The sequence below is a fragment of the Mercurialis annua genome, linkage group LG7, assembly GCF_937616625.2.
Source record: "Mercurialis annua linkage group LG7, ddMerAnnu1.2, whole genome shotgun sequence".
NCBI lineage: Eukaryota > Viridiplantae > Streptophyta > Magnoliopsida > Malpighiales > Euphorbiaceae > Mercurialis > Mercurialis annua.
The window spans coordinates 49,227,604-49,246,063 of NC_065576.1; the positions used below are offsets into that span (position 1 = coordinate 49,227,604).

Genomic DNA, 18,460 nt, shown 5'->3' on the forward strand with positions numbered 1-18,460 from the left:
ACCATTTTGTTAAGTACATCTCTAAAAAAATAATTTAGGCATAATGGTGGTATGTCAATTTTGCAAATTGGGACAAAAATATCTAACCCTCAATTTAAACATATTTTCGGGTAAATATTTTTCAGTTTAACTAAGGTAACCCTTACTAAAATGAAATTAAAATCAATGAGTAAAATAATCATTCATGAAATCAAATAGTTATAATAATAATAATAATAAGGCTTAATCACCAAAAAATGCCAAACCTATACGTTTTGTGTCAATTATAGCCAAACCTTTAAAAATCACCAGATTTAGCCAAACCTTATATGTTCTGTTTCTTTTTTAGCCATTTTTGAATCGAACCGGTTTTTCTGACACCGTGGCGTCCACGTCACAGCCAACTAAGCAATTGGCTGGCATGTCAGCTGAAATATTTAAATAAGGTTTGGCTATAACTGACACAAAATGCATAGGTTTGGTATTTCTTGATGAATAAAACAAATTTTAAAATTAAATAATTAAATGATTAATTATATTATAATAAAATTCATATATATTTAAAAAATAATATTTTTATTTAACGCTAATTAAAATTAATTTATTTTTACTAAATTTAAATAATTATAATAATTTTTTTACATATTTGAGGGATATATAATTAATTTAAATTCTAATAAAAACAAAAAATGTTATATTCATCTTAATTTTTTTTTTTAAATTTCAGGGGTCGGTTCTTTGACACCGCCGCCGTTTGAGACCCAATTGTTCGTCTTCCGACGAACAATCTGAGAGTAATATACACAACAAACATACGACAGTGTTCATAAGTCAACTATACACACATAATTCATACAAATAATTACTGAATAGACTGTTTATTTAAAGGACGAGTTTAATTATTTTCTCTTTTTTTTTCTTTATAAAGTGAAGCTCATTGCGGTGTAATCAATATATATCATGATGTTTATAAGCATAAACTCATATGTTATTTTACTCGGCATAGCCAAAAAACTTACCTTAATTTATACATAACTATTTTATTTATTACCTAAACCCAGTCATAACAAGATCTCAACAACATTAAAAATACTAAATCAAGTTCAAAATCATTATAAACATTAAATCCTTTCACCAAATTTAATTCAATATTAATTCCTACGTAATACGTTAATTCATTTTTTTAATTACATATTCATTAAAATATATTATAATATAAATTTATTAGATTTAATTAGGTTTAGTAAAAAATTAAAATTAATTTTAATTAGTATTAAATAGGAAATATTAATTATTTTTAAATATATATAAATTTCATAAATGATATAATCAATTTCTTAATTATTAAATTTAAAAATTGGCTTGAATTTAAAATTAGGTTTATTCACCCAAAAAATACCAAACCTATATTTTTTGTGTCAATTATAGCCAAACCTTATTTAAATATTTCAGGTGTCATACCAGCCAATTGCTTAGTTGGCGGTGACGTGGATGACACGGTGTCAAAAAAACCGGTTCGATTCAAAAATGGCTAAAAAAGAAACAGAACATATAAGGTTTGGCTAAATTTGGTGATTTTTAAAGGTTTGGCTATAATTGACACAAAACGGATAGGTTTGGCATTTTTTGGTGATTAAGCCTAATAATAATAAATTTTGAAAATAGGTATAATTTAGGGTTTGGATACACTTATTCCATTTCACAAAACTAGCGGATTAAGATGTACAAATATATTTTAGATATATATTCAATAAAATAGTCAAAATTATGAATATAAAAAATCATTTTGCCAAAGATATAATATGACAAACATGTAATAACAAAGAGAGAAAACTATCATTAATGGCTAATTCCAATCTTTCTTCTCCTTATTTTTTTCCCTCTCCTGAAAAAGAATTATTGCCTCTTGATCCCATGTCCTGAAACAAGAAAATATGTCTTCTAATCATAATCTCCTACACAGTTTCATAATCTCTTCATTTCTATTGTTATTAACCTTACTAGTTCAAATTTTAGCCTTCAATGACCCGAACTTGCACCCTTTTACCTGCTCCGAACATCTCAACAAATGCAATGCATCGTTATATCATATCAACAAAGGTCTACTAATCGAGCAAATCGCTTCTTTTTACTCTGTAAACGTCACCCAAATCGCTCCGATCCAAAACGCAGACAAACAAGACTACCTAGTAACAGTTCCATGTTCATGTGCTACTGTCAATGGAACCAAAGCTTACTTCTACGATACAATCTACACAGTCAAAGAAAACGATACGTTTCTTAGCGTTTCGGATCGGGTTTATAGCGGTCAAGCTTGGGAAATTGGAAATGAAAATATTACATTTGTTACAGGAAATAAAGTGGCTGTGCATCTTTTGTGCGGTTGTGTAGAAAGTGAGTCGCAAATTGTGGTGACTTTTACTGTTCAGCTACACGATACTATATCTAATATTGCTACCAGATTATCATCTACTACAACTGGTATATTGAATATGAACAGTTTTCTGAAAAATGATGCCAATTCTATATTTCCTGATTGGGTTTTGTTTGTGCCTAAAGAGATCAATGGTATTGCACCTCCTAAGACAGGTTAGAATGGAAAACAAGTTTGCTGTTCTTTATGTTTATGGTATTTAAAGAATATTGGTTAACCTAAAAATTTATTAATACTAATGAAATTAATATTAATAAATAATTGTATGCAGAGGATAGACCTAACTGGAAATGAAAATGTAATCTAACAATCATATTTGCCTCATTTTCTATGCAGAATCAGGAACGAGACGCAAATGGACAATAATCATAAGCATATTATCAGCTGTGACATTACTTCTAATGATCACGTTGATAATAACTTTTCTAAGGAGAAAATTATCGCAACCGAAAATTAAAGAAGAACCAAAAACAATTTCCAAAAGCATGAGCACTACAATCAGACAACATTCTCTACAGATTCTTAATTTGGATTTTATGGAAGGTTAGACAAATTATATAATAGTGTCACAAAATTCAAATTTAAACAAGCTCTGATATTAATTAATTTTACATTCTGCAGATGGAACAGCTTTTGAATCAGAGAAACCAGTTATTTACAGCTTGGAAGAGATCGAAGAAGCTACTAATAACTGCGATGAATCTCGGAAAATTGGAGCTGGTGGATATGGATGTGTTTACTTTGGTGAACTAGGGGGGCAGGTATTTTTTTTAATTGTAACCGGATTTTAAATTAAATTTAACCAATATTCTTTTTTCGTTTCATTACCGAAATGAAAAAATATTTAAAACTGTGTTATAGTGCGATAAACATTTCTTGTCTGTCAATGTTCAGGAAGTTGCAATAAAGAAGATGAAATCTAACAAATCCAAAGAGTTTTTTGCTGAGCTTAAAGTCTTATGTAAGATTCATCATATAAATGTGGTAAGCAATATTCAAGAATAGTGAGGTATTACATTTTGGGAGTCACTAAATTTTCATATTATTTTATTTGGTCAACGAATTTTAATTTAGTCACTAAACATCAAAATTATGAACGGATCAATGATTTCAGATTAAATTGCGTCTATGTAGCAACCGGATTTTTCCATGTCATGAAGCAATAATAAAATTGATTTCGTTTAAAATGAAATTTTAATGACCGTGAAAATAAATGATGTCGTAGGTGGAATTACTGGGGTATGCCAGCGGAGACGATCATCTTTACTTGGTTTATGAATACATTCGAAATGGATCACTCAGCGAGCATCTTCACGATCCATTGCTTAAAGGTATTCAATCACAAGCTAATAATATTATAAAATACTAGTAAGCTAGATATAATTTTTTTGCTATTTTATAAAATATTTCTGACTTCGCCTCTGATCACAGGATATCAACCCCTGTCTTGGACAGCAAGAGCGCAGATAGCATTGGATGCTGCAAAGGGAATTGAATACATTCATGACCATACGAAGAAACGTTACGTTCACCGCGATATCAAGAGTTGTAACATTCTGCTCGACGAAGGATTACGAGCAAAAGTTGCAGATTTTGGATTGGCAAAGCTTGTTGAACGAACAAGCGATGAGGATTTAATTGCTACAAGATTGGTCGGAACACCAGGCTATCTTCCTCCAGAGTAATGTTTTACATTAGTTATCAGTCTGCTATTCTTGATTTTAACACAAAAATAAAAGACTAACTTTGTTTTTCCCGAAGATCTGTGAAGGAGCTTCAGGTGACCACAAAAACTGATGTGTTCGCATTCGGAGTTGTCCTGGCGGAGCTGATCACAGGACAGCGTGCACTCGTTCGCGACAACTGGGAGCCTACGAAGATGAGATCATTAATTACAGTTGTGAGTCTACCACTTCTTCATTTAAATGACAGTTACAACTATTGCACAGAAATTTTTCCAGTTTCTCAAATAAAAGAATTCTGTATCTTGTAGTTCTTTTCTGTTTCAAATTTTTTATTTGATGGTTTCCGTTTTCGTGCTACATAGTCTTGTACGATTAACAAAATCCGGGATAATGCCTTATTTCATTTTGATCATATCATGATTGCCTAACTAAATCTTCTTTTTATTTTTTACTAGATTTACAAAATATTTGAAGATGATGATCCGGAGACAGCCTTGGAAAATGCTGTAGATAGAAGTCTTCGAGGCAGTTTTCCTATGGATGATATTTTTAAGGTTCGTTTTGATATAGTATTAGAGTCTCTAGCACAAAATCAAGATTTTAATTTTATTCTGGATCATCATGTATTTTTGTCTTATCCAAATTTGTATAAGTTTTCTAGCCGAAAGTATATATGTGACATTAATTTTTATTTCTTTTCACCACGTGGTAATCAGTTTTTGCTTAATTTTACCTTAAAATTTATCACGCCTACATCATTTCATTCACCCGTAAATTATACAAATATGATAAATTTTCAAATACAAATAAGTAAAACTGGCATGCCACGTGTGTGTTTTTGCCGGAAACTTCCCGTTGAAATGAAATTAAAATATCTTCAAAATCAATTACCCGAGTAGTAGACTCTAGTTGGATTCTGAATTATAAAATTGTGCAGATGGCAGAAATAGCAGAATGGTGTTTGAATGAAGATCCAATAAACAGGCCAGAAATGAGAGATGTTGTTCCATCAATTTCTAAAATCACCACATCCTCAGTAGAATGGGAAGCATCACTAGGAGGAAATAGCCCAGTTTTTAGTGGGATCCATAGTGGAAGATAAAATTATTTACATTTACATATTTAGTATAGTTACAATATCATTTTATTCAGTCATCTAAACTACCCTATTTCATGTACAAATAGTGCAAATTTTGTGTTTGCTATTTTTTTGTTGCAATAGTTTTATAAGAGTGGTCAATATAGATAATATTTTTTCTTATTTTTAAATATACTAAGATAATTATTCATTTTTATAATCTCAAAAAATAAATTTGAATTTCCTGTTCTATCTTTTATTAATATTCAACTTAAAAGTACTAATACAAAAAAATTACTTATAATTATTTGTTTTTCTAAAATAAATAAGAGTACCAAAAGTAGATAAAACTAAATTAATCGGCATAATATTAAATGTATTTTTAAAATTTAAGTGAAAATAAAATGCACCAATTATTTTAGAACAGAAAATTAATACAAATTCTCATGTATTTTTTAAATTAATTTTACTTAATAAATTTTGTACATTGTGAAATATTGTTAATTTTTTTAATATTAATGATGAGTTAATGAAGAATGAATTAAAATTATAACTTTATTTTTTCAAAAATATTTTTGAATATTTCAGAATACATATTGAGCTATTCTTTCAAGATGAGCTTAAAACATTATTTTGTTAGAGATTAAAACTATAAACTTGTTTAGATTATTAGTAAATTTCATATAAAAAATTTAGGATATAATTTATATAAAATATTATTACAAACATTAAACGGCTAGTAAAATTTTAAAAAACTTGCAATGTAAATGTTATTTCAAAAATTTTAATATAAAATAAATTCTATTTGCAAAATTTCCAAACTACGTCGTTTAGCTAAGATTAATGAACTCAAGAATAACTAACCAGATCTGACTGATACAAAACCAATTTCACAGACAAACTAATTGATCAACTGAAATGGCAGGAGCAGCCTCAGCTCTGTTCCTATTAGACATCAAAGGCCGCGTTTTAGTATGGCGGGATTATCGCGGCGACGTCTCCTCCGTTCAGGCGGAGCGCTTCTTCACCAAGCTCATCGAAAAAGAGGTTTTCATTTTCAATTTGATGCTTAACTTTGTAATTGTGGTTTATGTAGCTAAAACGACGTTCTAATTGTTCGTTTTGGTGAGTTTTGTAGGGAGATCCGCAGTCTCAAGATCCGGTTGTGTGTGATAATGGAGTTAGTTACATGTTTGTACAGCATAGTAATGTTTATCTTATGATCGCGTCGAGACAGAATTGTAATGCTGCTGGTTTGATATCGTTTCTTCATCGCGTAGTTGATGTAAGTGCTTAATTACAGTGTTAATTATAGCTAATGTGCTTATAATTGTTGGATTATGTGTTTTTAATTGTGATTTTGTTATTTATTAATTATTATTAGGTTTTTAAGCATTATTTTGAAGAATTAGAGGAGGAATCGCTTAGAGATAACTTCGTTGTAGTGGTATGTATTTTCGTAATTTGGAATTCGTTTTTACTTATTTTGATTATTTAAGAGGTTGAGATGATGATTGTTGTTTTTTTTTCTTGTTGACTTTTGTAGTATGAGTTACTTGATGAAATGATGGACTTTGGATACCCTCAGTATACGGAAGCAAGAATTCTCAGTGAATTTATTAAGACTGATGCGTATCGGATGGAAACTACACAGAGGCCTCCTATGGCTGTTACTAATGCTGTCTCATGGCGGAGTGAAGGCATAAATTACAAGAAGAATGAGGTAGTTCTTCTTTTCTTCTTTCTTTCATTTTAACTTTATTAATTTAGTGAGCTGCCTTTTCATGTGTAGAATATTTGATGGCTCCTAAAACGTGTGTTCTTGTTTGTATTAGGTTTTCTTGGATGTCGTTGAAAGTGTTAATATACTGGTCAACAGTAATGGTCAAGTAATAAGATCAGATGTTGTTGGGGCGCTCAAGATGAGAACGTATTTGAGGTTAGGTGTTCACTGAAATTTAGAGCTAATTTTATTTTGAAACTATGATATAGTTGGTAGATTTTCATGGAGCATTTATCCTTTAACAGTCAAATGTATGTTTTTATCCTACCTAAAGGGCTTGCACGTTTGTCTTGTGATAATATACATTCTTACTCCAGTGCATGTTTCATGTATGCTATTTGGCTTGTTTCTAATGCTTTCTATGATCATAGTATTCAGTTACTTAATTAGTAATGCTTCTTTTACTGTGTGTTTCTTATGTAGATTTCTCTTGGATTATCTGTTAGTAAATGGTTTCCACATACTTGAAAAACCTTTTCACTAACAGACATAAAAGTTATTTTAAAGTTTAAACCAGCTTGAATTATCAGAAGACTCTTCCCGATTAATGGTGAAGTATATATATAATGACTAACAACTACATTCCTTCTTGTTGTTTACATCATTTAATTCTGTAAAAGATAAAAGCCTTTCTGTTGTATTAAACTGCCACGTGGTACTTTTTACAGAAGTTGAAGAGGGATCTCTACATATAGTTGTATTGTATTTTTTTTGATCAATATTACATGAATCATCTAATCTAACCTGTTGATTTCAAATATTGAGTTTCCAGTATTTAATTAAATTTTTATTGTCGGAAATGCACTTTAACAGTGTGATATGTCTCTCTCTCACATATGTGTATGATGTAATTTTCAGTTACAAATTTTCTTTGTGCTGTAGAGGCTATTGGTTAAATTTTAAGTTTTTGTTAATTTTTGTTGTAGTGGCATGCCTGAGTGCAAGCTTGGCCTAAATGATAGAGTATTATTGGAGGCCCAAGGCCGTGCAACAAAGGGAAAGGCCATTGATTTGGAAGACATCAAATTTCACCAGTATGTGGCCTAATTCTCAGGTCTACTTGAATTCTTGTGTTGCTGGAAATTTATCAGTACAAATAGTGGTTTACTTGAACCAAGTTCTCTCATTTAAATTTTTAATCTGAGGAATCACATAAAATTCTATTGTTTTGATTTAGATGTGTGCGTTTGGCTCGATTTGAAAATGATCGGACAATATCCTTTGTACCACCTGATGGAGCTTTTGATTTGATGACATATAGACTGAGCACTCAGGTTCATTTGCAGTTCATGACATCTTTTCTGCTCTTTTTGTTACATTTTGTACCGATGAGTTCTATTGCACCTTCTTTTAGGTTAAGCCTCTGATTTGGGTGGAAGCTCAAGTTGAAAGGCACTCAAGAAGTCGTGTTGAGTTCATGGTAAAAGCTAGGAGTCAGTTTAAAGAGCGCAGGTAAACAAAAAATTTCAATTGATGTATTGACCTTGTCTTTCATTAATTCTATTTAGAGCTCTAGGTGCTGATGCTTAGGTTTTCTTATCTTTATAAAACTTCAATCATGTAGCACTGCAACAAATGTTGAGATCGAGTTGCCTGTGCCAACTGATGCTTCCAATCCTAACGTTCGTACATCAATGGGATCTGCATCATATGCTCCTGAAAATGACGCTTTAATGTGGAAAATAAAATCTTTTCCTGGTGGAAAGGTATAACCTTATTAATATGATCAATTAAAGTTTTGACATTACGTAGCAGTTTTTTTCCTAATTGTTCATTCTTGCAGTAATGATTTTTCATGGTTTTGATATCATTTGTAACTTTATATCGTTTAGGAGTATATGCTAAGGGCAGAGTTCAATCTTCCAAGTATAACTGCTGAAGAAGCAACTCCCGAAAGAAAAGCTCCAATACGTGTGAAATTTGAAATACCATACTTTACTGTGTCTGGAATACAGGTATAGCTACATATATCACTTGCTTGGTATGATTTTTAAAACCTTGTGCTGAATGTTGGAATCTCTTTACCCTCACACCCACTAAAAGAATATCAATTGTGTTACCGCGTTTTGTTGAGTTACGACGTTGTGTTTGTTCTTTCTTACTTTGAGATTATAATGTAGGTTAAATGCTAGCTACACTTTGGTCCCAGTTTTAATTGTGTTGAATGGAACTGTAGAAGAATTAACAATGATTAAACATTATTGTGATTCAATGTTGAATGATAACTTGCTCCTCATCACAGAATGTGTTTCACTGCCTACACATAATTGCATTATTGGAAAGGCTAAAACTGAAGAGTAGATTAAATTTTGATTTATGTAGTTCAGATAATTAAGATTGGTTATATTTGTAGGTCCGGTACTTGAAGATCATTGAGAAAAGCGGTTACCAGTCTCTTCCATGGGTGAGATATATAACCATGGGCGGGGAGTATGAGCTTCGGCTTATTTGAAACCGATCCTCACTCGAGCATTGTGGATCGATCTGGTAAATTTAACTGATGTGAAATCACGGAGAAAGAAAATTGAATGGATAAACAAAGAGGGAACTAACCTCAGCGATCTTTTTTGCTTTTCGTTTGTGCATCATTGTTGTAGTATTTTATGGGTTTTGGTAATACTGGGCTAGCAAAAATTTGTCAACCACTTGTGCAAAAGATATACATCATTCCTTGTAATTCAGAGAGAATTGGAGCTTGTATTTGATTTAGTTTTTTTCTTTTGTTCTCAATTTCATTTGAAATCAAATTGAAAGCATGAACAATAATGAGGAGTCTTGCTTTCGTGCCCTGTTTCTGGCTGAGATATTTTGCCTCATCGGGTGGGGATTCTCATGGCGAATGGGGAATCCTTCCCCATTGTCATCGCTCACTGCACAGATTCAGAAATTTTCTTTCCATTTTGTTCCTTTCTTCTCTGTATAATCATAAAATTGAAGAAAGAATTACTCGAATTGAACGATCTTAAATTGTATCCACTCATAACATTATTAAGCTTTTAATATTATTATTTTCACAAGCGAAAGTGCAGTAGTTTCTTTTTCATGATCCAATGGCTGATAAAGGTTTACAAGTGAAGAAATATCTTCCACATTTAAATCCCCCACCACCATCAGAAACAACTTGGCAGTGGGTTCATAGCTATCTTCCAGTTTTGACTTTTGAACGACTCATAAAGGTAAATTACTCATTTCATTCTATAAATAATCAACATTCAGAAATTAATTCTTTAATCCATTTTTTCCTTTTTATAATAAATTGCCAAAACTTCTGTTTTCAGTTTTGCAACAACAAACTACTAGTCTAAAACAAATAATGCCTCTCTTTAATTTCACTTGTGAATCTGATGATACAGACTCCTTTGCGGCAGACCTACAGAGAAACAAAGCTTCACCTCATGTCGATGATGGCGGAAGCGGATCATCCATTTCCAGCTCCACCATGACTGCGGATGAACTAAGTCAGAGCTCAAATTTTGCAGCAAATCTCAAAGAAGATTATGAAAAACTCCCTGATCTTCTCAAGAAATGCTTCGAGTACTGTTGCATCTGCATCAGATACTCTATGGAGAAGAAGAAACTAGTTCGTCTTTTGCTGGCCGAAGGCCTAGTACAGGAAAATTCAGAATATGTTATGGAAGATCTTGCAGAAAACTTTATCACTGAACTAATTTCCAAAAGTATGCTCCGACAAGAACATGATGGATTTGATGTTAGATTACAAGTATCTAGCTTGCATCGCAAGTTGTCTCTTATTATATTAAAGAAACATGATTTTGTTGCTAATAATACTGCAAATTTACCTTTGCGCATGGTGATCATTGATGATGGTAAAGGCATCAATCCTAGCTTGAAAGGCCTCTTAATCCGATCTTTGTTTCTTGTGACCGCGGAACGCATGGGATTGGGATTGGAAAAAGGCCTTTCTCGTGCCTCAATGGAAACTATTTGTGGGTTTCTATTTCTGTTGGTTTTGGATTTGGACGGTAAGGTAGATTATTTACCCAATGAAGTAGGAGACTTAGTTCATCTCAGATATTTAGGCTTGGAAAACTCGGATTTTAAATGAGCTTCCGAGCAGTTTAGGTAACCTTCAGAAACTTCAAACTTTGGATATACGAATGTGCGGAAAACTGTACCAACTGCCTGTTGAAGTACTTAATATTCAACGGCTGAGGCACCTTCTTATGTCCCAATGTCACAACGATTGCGAAATGAAAGTGCCGAAAGGGATAGGAATGCTGACGAATCTCCGAACTTGCACTGGTGTGTATGCTGGAGATGGTATCGCTAGTGAATTGAGCAGCTTGCCCCAACTACGAGAGCTTGGTGTTAAGCGAGTCAGTGATGATCATTCCAAAGAGCTATATGCAGCCATCATGAAGATGGAAAACCTCACCTCCTTGTCGCTAGAAGCAGAGGAAACCTTTTTTGACGATGAAACATTTTCGCTTTTACCTGAATTTGAAGAATTTTCACCTCCACCACTTCTTCAAGAGCTTTATTTACATGGTGGCCTAATTGAACTGCCAACTTGGCTTTCCACCATGACAAACCTCATTTGCTTAACCTTAAGCTATTCGTATCTCCAAGAGATATCAACTTCAGTCCTTCAGGTTCTTCCCAAGTTAAAACATCTCGCTCTTTGGGAAGCCTACAAAGGAAACCAAATTAGAAAAGAATTCTGCGAATCAGGAGGGTTTCCGGAGTTGGAAACTCTTACAATTGCCTCCGACTTTCTGGTGGAATGGACGGAGATTGAGAATGGAGCATTTCCTAAATTAAAGTCTCTCAGTATTCGAAATTGTTTAAACTTTAGATTTCTTCCTGAAGGCTTACAAAACATTTCTACACTTGAAAAACTGGATTTGTCTCCTATGCATGAAGACCTTGCCTGGAGATTACTTCATGAAGACAGTTACAAGATCAAGAACATCTCCACGCTTTGTGCAGGTTATCGAAATAAATTTAACTCTACTTACGTGGGAAATCCAAAAGAAGTATTGCTTAGGATTTGAATCTCTCATATATGACCTAAATCATACAAAATTGTAAAATAAAGTTGTCATTAGGCAATGTAATATGCATTTGGTTCTTACACCTTTCTTGTATTCTTAGTTCTGTAAGAGTTGGTTGATCTAATAAGAAGTGATCATATTATTTACTTTTAGATATCAAAGTAATATACAAACATTTTATTCAGATTTGGTTGATCTGATTGTCTCTAGTCGTAAAACTGATAATCAAAGTGTTCATTGTAAGAGTTGATTGACCTGAAAATGTTTCGAGGGGAAGATCGTAATGAGACTAAACTGAAATGAATGTTTCTAAACTAAACGATGATCAGTTTCTTGTCGAAGTGGACGAACAATTCTTTGTTGCTAAAACTGCAAATACACTTCTGGGTGGAAATAATTTGCAGCAAGGTCTTTTACATGTAGTGAGAATTTTTGACTAATACTATTTGTTACTTCGTTTAACAATATTGCACATTAATGTCTATTTTAATTATTTTTATTTATTTTGGTAAATGGTGTAAGTTTCTCTTTTTTAAAAGAGGAAATGACGTGATGTACGTCATTTTTCATAAAGTTTGCAGATGTACTTGTCCAAAAGTTGGACTTCCAAGCGTGCTCTTTTTTAATTTTTTGTTTTCACTTTTACGCTCTTTTAAATTAACTAGTTTTACATTACGTGCTACGCACGTGGCTCGTAACGTAACTCGTCAATTTAATTATTCATTAAATTTGTTATAATTATATTAATTTATTTTATTTGTAATCAATGTTAAATTAGTTAATTTTTTTGTTATAAATAAATACAATACTTTAATTTTTTAATTTTTAAAATTAATTGCTATCAATAATATTTATTTATATATAGTTTATTTATTTATTTATTTATTTTTTGGTAAGCCCATCCGGTTTTCAGGGCTTCACCCTGACTAATCTGGATCCGACCCGCGTCGCGCACCTGGCATGGTGCGTAACACTTTTAATTAGTGTTTCAAATAATAGAATGATGTGTTTAATTTTTGAAATTTTAATTTTTACTAATTAAATAGTTGTAAGTAATTAAAAAGGATTTTGCTAAATTGTTAAACTGAAAATGGGTTCCTTGAAAGTACGCTTAAGTCTTACCATAATTCCTTTATATACGTCTATTACAAAAGAGTAATGCTATATAATCCAACATTTTTAACCCACCTTTTTATACCGCCTAACGTGGCAATCAAATAGTAGATTGATTAAATTTTTTTTTTTTGAGATATACACTTTTGGGTGGGGATTAGACGAATGAAATTTTGCCACGTAAGGTGGGTTAAAGAAGTTGGTAAAAAGTGTTGGGTTATAAAGCATTTTCCATTATAAAAATCATCTACCAAGATTATCAAAAGCCTATACAGTAGTAAATTAGATTGACGTTAATAATGAATTAGTTAGCAAATTTGAGAAAGTTGGTTAATCCTTATTTGTTTTATCTAGTCAAAAAATGTTATATATATAATCCATCACTTTTATTATAAATTAAAAAAATTATAAATAAAAAAAGATACAAATATTTACTCTCCCTGTTAATTGGAAAAGACGACGGAGTATCAACTGAAGACGACGCCGTAGTGTCAACGGAAGACGACGACATTATATTATCGATGCAATAGATGAAAAAGAATAACAATTATACAGAATAGTTAATGAAATATGTAGTTGAAGCATTTTATATATAATATAAAATTAACCTAATTCTATTAAGAGTTTTAATTTAGATTTAACTTCTATTCTCTTAATAATATTCCTAATCGGATTTGGATTCTTATTTTTAAGAGTCCAAAAATTGATAAGTTATAATATTAAATAGTAATTTGTTTAATTAGACCAAATATTTTAGTTGAAAAAAAAGTTAAATTCATAAAATTAAATCCATATTAAGAGTTTTAATTTAGATTTAACTTCTATTCTCTTAATAATATTCCTAATCGGATTTGGATTCTTATTTTTAAGAGTCCAAAAATTGATAAGTTATAATATTAAATAGTAATTTGTTTAATTAGACCAAATATTTTAGTTGAAAAAAAAGTTAAATTTATAAAATTAAATCCATATTAATTATCATATTAAACAATAGTGTTCTAATTAGGACTCTACTCCAATAATAATTACTGGTGTCGGGATTCACTTAAAAAATAATTTACATGAATTCATGTTATATGTGATTTACTGTTTCCATATAGGTTACAGTTGTTAAATAAATTAATATACTATTATATATTATATGTTATTTAGTGTTTCTATTTAAGTGAAAATCGTTGTTTCCTTAATGAATAAGCATACCACCTTAGTCAAATATAGATTGCTCATATTCAGAAAGAAAATTTCGATGTATTTGGTATTTCTATTTAAATAAAATACCATTATTAAATCTAAACTAATATTTAGTGTTTTTAATTAAGTTAAAGTCATTGGTTTCTTAAAAAACACATTATAATTAATTAGAAAGGGTTATTAGGTAAATGTGTCTGTCCCCCCCTCCATCCGTGCTTTTATATATAGTATAGATAACCGAGAGAATTCTTTAAACCATCAGATTTTAAGATTTTTGACATATATGCATGGATGGTCTTCAAATCTACTTAAATGCTAATGTGTGGGTCCTATTTCACTTGATCCCACTACTTTCTAAATTACCAATTATAATGACTTGTACAATTATTTCTAATTCAATTTTTTTTTACTATTATTATTATTTATTATCATTACATAATAGTAAGAATTAAAGTAATAACAACAAAGAGAAAAGAAATGACAGGAGGTATGAAAATTTAAATTTTTAAATTTAAATTTAATTGATTTACTTTTTTTATTATTAAATATATAGACAAAATTTTTTAATGATAACAATTATTAATTTTTATTTAAAAAATTTACTATTATTTTTTATTATAAATATTTTATAATTTATCATTTATATATAAACATTGGCCATTTAAGACATTTTATTCTCTTTAGTTAGTTTTTTTATTTTTTAAATTTTTATCTATGTTATTTTATAAAGTTTTTTTGTGCCATATAAATTATATAAATAAAAATTATAATTTATTCTATAGTTCAAAAGAAACAATTTATATGATGAAATTTTAGGAAAAAATAAATAAATATTTACATTAAATTTGATTGCATTTCAGTTTTGATTGCACGATACTTGATTTTAACTAATGAGCTGCTGAAAAGCAACTAATGAACAACTAGAATGCTATAACGAGCTACTTAGAAACTAAAAGTCAATAAAGTATATAATATTTTTAGTTATTATAATAGTTAAATAATAATATCATATCATTGTATGAATTTGCAATGACGTTATAAAAAACTATTCAACATATAATTTTAATATCATTGGAGTATTATAAAAAAAAATAAGCGTCATTTCTACATGTTCTTATTATTATATTCATATATTCTACATATGCTGCATAAAGTTGTTTTCATCCAAAAAATTTTAATTTTTTAAAAGTTCTTTGATTTTTTTATATTATTCAAATAAAAAATATACCAATATCATATGTTATAACAGAAAATAAAATTAGAAGATAAACTCAATTTTTTTAATAAATGAAAATAATATTTATTAGAAAATTGTATTTGTATTCAAATATTGTAAAAGCTAACTCACTAATTAAAAATTAATAAAAATAAAAATAAAATGCAACAACCATGAAGATCAAATAAAGAGCAACGAACAAGCTACCAATGAGCCACCAATTATTAACCATTTAACTACCAATAATCAACCAAAGAACAACTATAACGAGCTATCAAAAACTAATCAAAGAGAATTAATGAGCAATTAAAATCAACCAATAATCAACAAATATTCAATAAAAAATATTTTTCAAGATATTGTAATACAAGATATCATAAGAATATTATTTTCTAATTAAAATGTGTAATCTCGAGTTTCTGAATGTTTTTATTTTTTCTATTCAAAAAGTTAAAATTTAAAAGATATTTAACCAAAAAGTCAAATATAAATTCAGAGCAATAAATTAAGTTTAAATCGTCTATTTAAGTATTTTACCGAACATGTTATATACATTATACGAAATTAATCTAGATGCAAAATAAATACAAATCTACAATGATATTATTTTATTTCTTTTAATTTTAATATAATCAATGTCTAAGTTTACAATGTTATATTGGTGTAATGACAATAATATTTGTTCATCTTCATTGAGCATGTAATGCTTCATTAACATTCTCTAGTCGTAATGATTCATATCAGCGGGGTATAACTCAAGTAATATAAACGTTGGACAACTTTCTGTCGAAATCACGGGTTCAATATTTTTCACAAACGCCCTCACTCTCCAATTATTTTAAAAAAAAGTAGTTGAGATTCATAAAATTTAATATTATATTTTTAAAATAATTAAAAGTTTTTAAATTTATTCTAAATTCTATTAAAATTAAAAAAATTAAATTAAATTTTGAAATGTGCAATTTTTTAAAATTATACTAAAATATTATAAATATTTAAAAGGAAATTAATAATATACATACAAAAATATTAATGAAATTGATTTTTTTTAATAATCGTGAAGGAAGAGCACTTGGAAAAGGAATTAAATACACGACTTTAGCATAATGATGTTTTAGTTGAATTAATATAACTTAAAAGGTATTTTTACTTTTTAATTATTATTTAAGAATTTTAATATATAATTTATACAAAATAAAATTTATTTTAAAATAACAAAAATAACTAACTGTTATTCGTATCATACAAACAGCGTCATTGTTTTTATAAAATAATTCATTAATTTATATATTATAGTATGGTGGTACTTGGACTAAAATTGGAGGCTTCCAGTAATAGATAGACTAACCATGTTCATATGTAATATAGTCATAGGCGTACAGTTACAAAGATGAAAACTAAAAAAGCGTAAATATGATAAATTTTCAATTGAAGCGTGTATATGAAAAGCAGTGGAGTAAAACAAGTATATATGTAGATAACCCTTTTTAAAATTATCTCAACCCAGTTCATGGGCCTCTTAGACTGCATCTAACGCTTGGGTTGGAGAGGCCCGCTCTCGCAGAGCTTGTGATGTACGCATGGGCTTGCTAACCCAGCAGCAGGCACAGGATCATGTTTATGTTTGTTTCTCATATACAAAATAGGCCTCTTACTCTACAAAATATGTAAACATCCCCATATGAAAAGGACATTATCATTTGCATTTATATTCAAACTGTATTTATTTACTAAAATAATTTTATTTTTCATTTTATAATTACTGATATAATTTTTTTATGTACGTACACCAATATAATAGTGGACAATTCTACTTTCAAATGAGTGACAACTCAATTCAAAAAAAAATGAGTGACAACTATCATAATTCTAATAATATAAAGTAATGGCAATTACTTTTTAATGGAGTGCGAATTTCACATGTTTCTAAACAAACAAGTTCGCGAATCACGAACAAGCTCGCAAAATGACTCGATAAGAACTAAACGAGCTCGCGAACAAGCTCGATAAATGCAAATCGAGATTGTTCGCAAGCCCTTTTATTTATGTGTAAACAAACGAACACAATATAAATTTTCTTATATCAAAACTACGTAGCATTTATTAAATTGTGTAATTTAAAATTATAAAAAATATCTATATAAATTAATTTAAATACGAGTTAGTTCGCGAACATCTAATCAAGTTTAAAGTTTTAAACGAGTTTGTTCACGAACTCTTATTCGAACTTGTTCACGATCTCTTATTCAAGCTCGTTCACTAGTCTGTTCATGAACAACTAATCGAGAGCCGAACACCCCTTTGTTCATGCTCGGCTCGTTTAGATTAACAAACATATAATCAAGCTCGAACTTGGTTCTTTTAGAATACAAACGAACATGAGCCAAACTCTTATTGAGTTGAACACGGGGCTGCTCGTGAGCAGCGCAGTTCATTTACACCCATAAGAGTAGAGAATCATGAATTTGTCTCACGGTATGCCGAGAGCCAAATTCGGGTTATATACTTTGCAGGTTATCAAATTATCAATTTATTTCAAAAAGGTTACCGAATTTTGGTTTATTTTAAAAAGCTTATCGAACTTTCAATTTATTTTAAAAAGGATACATAATTTTAATTTATTTTGAAAAGGTTATCAAACTATCAATTTATTACAAAAGAGATACCAAACATTTTTTTATTTTTAAAAAATTACCAAAAGTTAATTTTTCCAATCATACGAGATTATTTTTTAAGTAATTATTTCCCACATAAATTATACATGTATAAAACCTCAATTTAATTAAAAAAACTTTTCATTCATAATTGATAACCTTTTATAAATAAATGAAAGTTCGGTATTCTTTTTGAACTAAATTGAAAGTTTAGTATTTTTTTAAATAAATGAAAGTTCGGTATCTTTTTTTAAATAAATTGAAAGGTCATTAATATTTTTGAAATAAATTAAAATTCATTAATATTTTTTT

The 18,460-nt window shown here is 29.6% G+C and overlaps 1 protein-coding gene and 2 pseudogenes across 1 annotated transcript; all 3 read left to right on the top strand.

The window, feature by feature from the left end:
• Positions 1–1,805: 1,805 nt before the first annotated feature.
• Positions 1,806–5,256, top strand: LOC126657462 (lysM domain receptor-like kinase 3; annotated as a pseudogene).
• A 796-nt stretch (positions 5,257–6,052) lies between these two features.
• On the top strand, positions 6,053–9,725 carry LOC126655731 (AP-1 complex subunit mu-2). The gene is made up of 11 exons (XM_050350010.2): positions 6,053–6,223; positions 6,315–6,461; positions 6,561–6,623; positions 6,723–6,899; positions 7,012–7,115; positions 7,886–7,993; positions 8,137–8,233; positions 8,314–8,411; positions 8,524–8,665; positions 8,792–8,914; positions 9,313–9,725. The coding sequence occupies exons 1-11, from the start codon at positions 6,095–6,097 to the stop codon at positions 9,409–9,411; spliced, it is 1,287 nt and encodes a 428-aa protein (XP_050205967.1). The 5' UTR covers positions 6,053–6,094; the 3' UTR covers positions 9,412–9,725.
• Positions 9,726–10,173: 448 nt separating this feature from the next.
• On the top strand, positions 10,174–12,126 carry LOC126655730 (disease resistance protein RPM1-like; annotated as a pseudogene).
• The last annotated feature ends 6,334 nt before the right edge of the window (positions 12,127–18,460 follow it).

Excerpts from the sequence above, each read along its gene's own strand:
- LOC126655731 (XM_050350010.2), top strand. The coding sequence starts at position 6,095 with ATGGCAGGAGCAGCCTCAGCTCTGTTCCTATTAGACATCAAAGGCCGC. Across the intron at positions 6,900-7,011 it reads TAAATTACAAGAAGAATGAG|GTTTTCTTGGATGTCGTTGA; the intron begins GTAGTTCTTCTT and ends TGTTTGTATTAG. Across the intron at positions 8,412-8,523 it reads AGTCAGTTTAAAGAGCGCAG|CACTGCAACAAATGTTGAGA; the intron begins GTAAACAAAAAA and ends TCAATCATGTAG.